Source organism: Pygocentrus nattereri, chromosome 10 (assembly GCF_015220715.1).
Source record: "Pygocentrus nattereri isolate fPygNat1 chromosome 10, fPygNat1.pri, whole genome shotgun sequence".
NCBI lineage: Eukaryota > Metazoa > Chordata > Actinopteri > Characiformes > Serrasalmidae > Pygocentrus > Pygocentrus nattereri.
This window is the reverse complement of record NC_051220.1, coordinates 9,507,731-9,513,730: the sequence shown is the minus strand read 5'-3', so window position 1 is coordinate 9,513,730 and position 6,000 is coordinate 9,507,731. Positions and strand designations below refer to the sequence as shown.

The 6,000-nt window shown below is 42.3% G+C and overlaps 1 protein-coding gene across 3 annotated transcripts in view; it reads left to right on the top strand.

Moving 5' to 3' along the window:
• Nucleotides 1-833: 833 nt before the first annotated feature.
• Nucleotides 834-6,000, top strand: part of hspa12a (heat shock protein 12A) — a 59,215-nt gene continuing 54,048 nt past the window's right edge. Inside the window, exon 1 of one of the 3 annotated variants that reach the window (XM_017704989.2) lies at nt 834-1,085. In XM_017704989.2, the coding sequence (XP_017560478.1) occupies nt 1,043-1,085 (43 nt within the window). In that variant the 5' untranslated portion in view covers nt 834-1,042. Of the gene's footprint in view, nt 1,086-2,930; nt 2,999-6,000 lie in introns of those variants that run through there. The other 2 variants (XM_017704987.2, XM_017704988.2) reach the window with 2 other exon arrangements.

The following is a 6,000-nucleotide window of genomic DNA, read 5'->3' as shown; positions in this document are numbered from 1 at the left end:
AAGAAAATCCGGGTCCAAGCCCCCATGAGCAAGCCAGTGGCAACAGTGGCAAGGAAAAACTCCCTAAGGGCAGGAGGAAGAAACCTTGAGAGGAACCAAGACTCAGAAGGGGAACCCATCCTTCTCCGGTCAACACCGGATAGCAAACAGTGTTAGTATAAAGTATTATAGCACAAAGCGGGAAAAACAGGTGGGCAGGTGGTTAATTTGATTAGTCTATGATTATGCAGCGGCAGCAGCATCTGACGTGAGGATTGCACAGCGTTGAACAGCAAGAAGCTCAGTGGTGGTCAAGCCGGTCCAGAAGGCTGACGAGCACAGGACGGGCAGCTGTTCAACTCAGCAAAGAAAGGAAAGAAAAACACGGAGTCACTTCTGTAATGAGTGACTGATCACAGATTACAGTATTAACAGAGCAGCAGGGACTCGGCAGGTCTAGATCTGACAGGGAAGACTAATTACCTAAGACTAAAGGCTTGACTATACAAGTAAGTTTTTAACCTTGACTTAAAAACTGAGGCAGTGTCTGAGTTCTTATGGGAAAAAAAAGATCAAATTAAAACTGGATATGTTCTCTGTTTAATTTCTTAAAAATAATAACAAAGTGGCATCGATGTGTACAAGTATCGGTTCTCTAAACCGGACATAAATATCGCAGGTATCGACTCGCCCAGCCCTGCTTTACAGCAGATTACCCACACGTATAGTAGCGTTTCAACTCAGCAAGGGCCGAGCAGTCATTAGGTCAGTGCAAGCAGCCGGAGGGTCGAGCAGGGGGGCTGGAGGGGGAGCTAAACAGACGGAAAACCGCCAGCAGTGGACTTCCTTTCTCCAAGGTGTCAGAAAAAAGTCGTGCAAAAAAAAAAAACGGAACCGCTCCTCAAACTTCAGGCTGGAAAAGCGGAGGAGAAGGGAGAAACGGGCTGCTGGGGCTGAGCAGGCAGAAGTGGCTCGATATCTAATGATCTAAGAAAGAAAAAGAGAGGAAGAAGGGAAGGAAAAGGGGCTCTGCTGCCCGTGTTTTCAGGACTGGAGGCAAACGATGGCTGACAAAGACGCGATGGTGATCGAAGACATCATAACAGGTAAGAAAAGGCACGAGGTTTAAGTTGGATTCCTATTCACCAGCTGCTCCTTCGGATTTTTCCGTTCCACCTTAAATGGTGCGACTGCTGCACCATTTAAGGTGGAACGGAAAAATTCGAAGGAGCAGCTGAAGAACAACGACGGCAAAGTTTTGCTGGAGTGAAAAGAGATGTGGTCATCACTGATGGATGCCCGTTCTCGCCGCCCACCCCCTTAATTATCCCCCGGTTATCCCACGTTCTCCATTTTAAACACCATTTGGTGCGCACGCGCTTTTTAAATGTGCTGTTGGTGGTTTTGTAGTTGTTCTTTAGTAACATAAACACTGCTATACGCTTGTGGTTCTTCTGGGATTCTACAGTAAAGGCAGTGGTTCTGCTAAGAGGTTCTATGTAGAACCATTTGCATGCTGTTAAACTGTTCTCCGCCTGGTGAAATGGTTCTACGTTGGAGAATGTGTTGTGTCTGGTTCTACATAGCACCTAAAAGGGTTCTTATGTTATAAACGCTTAGGAAAGATGGTTCTACAAAGGTAAAGTGAGTGGTTCTGTTTAGAAGTTCATTTCTTGCTTAAATAGTTATTTCCTTGGCGAAATGGTTCTGTGATGGAAAATGTGTAGTATAGGGTTCTATATAGCACCAAAAAGGGTTCTAATGTTGTGTACACTTGTCAAAACGATGGCTCATTGAGGGTTCTTTAGTAAAGGGAGTAGTTCTGTTTAGTAGTTCTGGATAGAACCATTTCTTGCTAAAATGGTTCTTTCCTCTGTGAAATGACTCTATGATGGAGAATGTGTTGTATATGGTTCTAGATATCACCAAAAAGGGTTCTTATGTTGTATATATTTTTGAAAAAAGATGGTTCTTCAAGGGTTTTTTAGTGAAGGCAGTGGTTCTATTTAGAACTAAATGCATGCTTAAATGGTTCTTTGCCCTGTGAAATGGTTCTATACACTCTTCAAAACGATGGTTCTTTAGTGAAGGGAGTGGTTCCATTTAGAAGTTCTATATAGAAGCATTTCATGCTTAGATGATTCTTTTTGGAAATGGTTCTATATAACACCAAAAAGGATTCTTCTGATGTATACACTCTTACAGAAGGTGGTTCTTCAAGGGTTCTTTAGTAAAAGCTTTGGTTCTGTTTAGAAATTCTCTGTAACACCAAAAAGGCTGATGCACACACTGTGAAAAAGATGGCTCTTCAAGAGTTCTTTAGCAAAGGAATGGAATCATGAGTTCTGTTTACACGTTTTGAATGCTTAAATGGTTCTTTGGTGAAACGCCTCATCAGATGAATGGAGAATGTGTTGTATATGGGTCTATATAGAACCTGTTTGACAAAGCAGCAGCAAAAAGGGGTTTTGCTGTTGTTACAAGCTGAACATCATAAGGGTAACAATAGCGGAACCCTTTTTGGTGCCGCATAGAACCACATGCAACACATTCCCCATCGGTCTTAAGAACCATGTCGACCCATGTTTAAGCATGCAAATGGTTCTTCACTAAAGAACCCGTGGTCTGTTTTAAGTGTGCAGTACTGGAGTGGAAGTGCTGCTCTGCTGCAGTGGGTGGAAACCTAATGCTCCCTCCTTTTTTGCACATCCTGCATTCTCTTGTCTTTTTTATTTGGGAATAGAATCTATTTTTTTGCATTGCATAGTTTTGCAGCAGGGCTACACCTGTTAAAAGAGCCACTTTAATATATATATATTTATATATATATCAACACAAATGCTGTCCTGTTCACATAACATGTGTTGTGAGTTGTGACTGCTGCCATTGGAGTGCAGCCTCGAGTCACGTGGGGCGTCGAGGCATTGCAGCAAAAGTCTGCGTGCCTCATCATCCTCTCCCTCCTCCTCCTCCTCCTCCTCCTCATCATCAGCTCAGGTGAAGAGCGCTGAGAAGAGAGGTAGGAGCTTAATGCATGAGCACGAATGCAGTGAAATCTCGATTGCATTTACAATCTACTTTAATGCATTTGATGCACGGGCTGCGTGTGCATGTAAATATGCCTTTGCCCCCCCCTCGCGCGAGCGTTCCGGGTCGTTCTTGCAGGTAGTTTGCACTGCAGTGTGAGAAAATGCGAACGTGCGCGTGCGTTCCGGCGGCAGCGCGCGCGTGCCTTTGATGTTTTTCCACCAAAAATGGCTTTAATGTTTTGAGGCTGGGGGTGAAGAATGTGAGGGCTCGTGATTTTCTTCGGGAACTGTCCTTTAGGGAAAGGACACTCCGCTGATGTAATGCGGGCAGGAACGAGTGAACGAATCGTTCTTCTGAACCGACTCTTTTTAGACAACCGGTCGAACCGATTCACCTGCGATGTTTTTCAAATTTCTGATTAATTCGCTGTTTGAGGTGTAAACAGAGTCTTTCAGAGTGGTTTGGTGTGAAATGGTTCAGATGTCTTTTCAGTGGTGGTGATACGAACCAGGGGTCGCTATGACTACAGGACAAATATAGCCATTTTATTTACTATCCAAAAGCACCAGTGAACCGACACGCGTCTTCGGAGCTTTATGTGGAATGTTGATATTGGTAAAATAGTGGAAAATAATACGCTCTTGGGACTATTTTGTCTCACAGCACCCTGCATGTATCCCTCCGCCGTGAATGAGAGTTAAAGATAGGCCGAAATCTTCTCAAAACTACCATAAAACAGTGTCTCAGGCATCAGACAGTGAATTCATAACCACTTCATGTAGGAACTTTATGTGAGGGAGCTTTTAGAGGTGGATGTCTGGTTCCTATCACCACCACTGTGAACAGTTCTCACTTGGTAAGTTTCTCTAGAACGGAACATTTCAAACCAAACCACTCTGAATGCATTTTGAAAAATAATGATTTTTCTCAGTTGCAACAGGGATTCTGCTCAATAATGTGTGCTGGGGGCATCTCATTTAGAGTTTAGAGTCTGACTCATTTGTGCTCATTCGACTCATTAATTGAACTGAATATCATTGTAAATGATTTACTTAATTAAAAAAGGCAGTTCATTAAAAACATTGCAAGCTAGGCCTGTACGCAAAGCCTCCATCTCAAATAGTGAGAAGGAGAAGTAGAAGATGACAGAGTCTGTTTGATAAATCATTGTGAAACTAAGGGACATAAATGACTCATTGATTCGAATGCCCAGTTTATTGAATTGGTTTGTCAGGGACTGTGCATGCCAGTCTTTCGTGTAGCGAGCATGATGCACAGTGAAGCAGAAGCAGAAGAATAAAACATCTATTTAACTAATCAGTGCCCCTCAGAAAGTCAGGGTCAGAAATGAATCTCTGATTTGAATGTTCAATTCAATGAATTCAATTCAGAAATAGTTGATGCCGGCCCTTCATGTAGTGAGAATCTGACACACATTGAGTAGAAGAGACAAAAACATCTACTTGACTAATCATTGTGCCTCTCAGGGAGTCAGGGTCAAAAAATTAATCATTGATTCAAGTGTTCGTGCCAATAAATAGAATCATTAAAAATTGCTCCCATGCGTAAAGAATCTGACTCAAGTAGTGAATAGAAGTAGAGGATGACAATGCATCAATTGGTCTACTTGATGAATCACTGTGCCCCCCAATGCACACACTGGCACAAAAAATGAGTCATTTAATTGCCTATTTGATTCCTTGAAGACAGAATCGTTTCAGTAAACTGAATCAAACTTCTCATCGTAACTATTGTCTTTGCAGAAGAACCATTTTAAAGGTATACCATTACAGCAACTGGTCAATTTAAAGCATGCAGCTATTTTAGCTTCTTAAAAAGATCCTACTTTGTCTCAGTGTGTGCCATTTGAGGGGTCTAGATGTATATTCAGTGTGGCTGGTGTGGACTTTACATTAAAAGTTCACACCCCTTTGCTAATTGCATGCATTTGCATAGACGCATTGACCATTTGTCTCTGGCCACAATCTGTGAATCAGATTAGCACTGTCTGTGTTTAGGCTGCTGTGCCCGTTTTCAACCTTCTCTGGGTAAAAATGCCAGCAGGAAAACAGCCTCGTTCCCCTGGGTAGCACTTCGGGGCAGTGGGGATAAAGGGGTCTTTGTTCTGGGGGGAGGACGGCCTCAGAGCGAGCTGCATGTCCTCACGTAGCGAGAGAGAAGGCCTGTTGGTCATAACAGTGTCCCTGCACAATTCGGGCTGCTACTGCTGTTATAGTTATGCTAATGTACTTTAGTCCATGTTTGTAGATGACATTGAGTCATACAGTCTCAGAAACCACATAATCAAGACTATTAGAGATATTGAACAACTCGATTTGCAGTTAGCACCATGTTAATTGATAGTTTAAAGGCTTCCATTGCTGCTTAGCTACATCAGCCTCATAGCTCAAGTGTAAAATTAAAGAAACAAACTCTACAAATTCAATTTTTTAACCAAGCTTTTCCTTTAAAATGGGTCTGTAAGTGCAGGGAGGCTCTGAAATGCAGGGTGGCGGGATTCCAGAATTGGGAAATAGCTCTGTGGCCGATAGCCAGTCGTGCGTTTCACATGTGGAGGAGAAACTTATGTAAACAAACCATTTTCTCAAACTGCGTTTGTTACAGTGAAGCCAATGCATTTTAGATAAATAACCTACTTGTCTATCACTCTCTCTCTCAACCGCAGTGTTGTGACAGCTCTCTGTAAACTTGCACAGTTAGATCTGCTGGAAGCTGCAAAATGCTTTTAGAAAGTCAAAAAGTTTGTTTTCTTGGAAAACTGATTAAAGGTACAATGAGTAAAATTTTCTACAAGATTTTGGGGAGTAAATATAACAGTGAAAGATGGATTTTGAGGCAATACAGGGACCCCAGTCTAGAGAAACTTCATAGAGAATCTGAAAAACAAATCATTAAAGGTGCAATAAGCATGTTTTCCATCAGCATTAACATGATATGTAAGGTGGATTATGAGGTGATATTAATATCTAA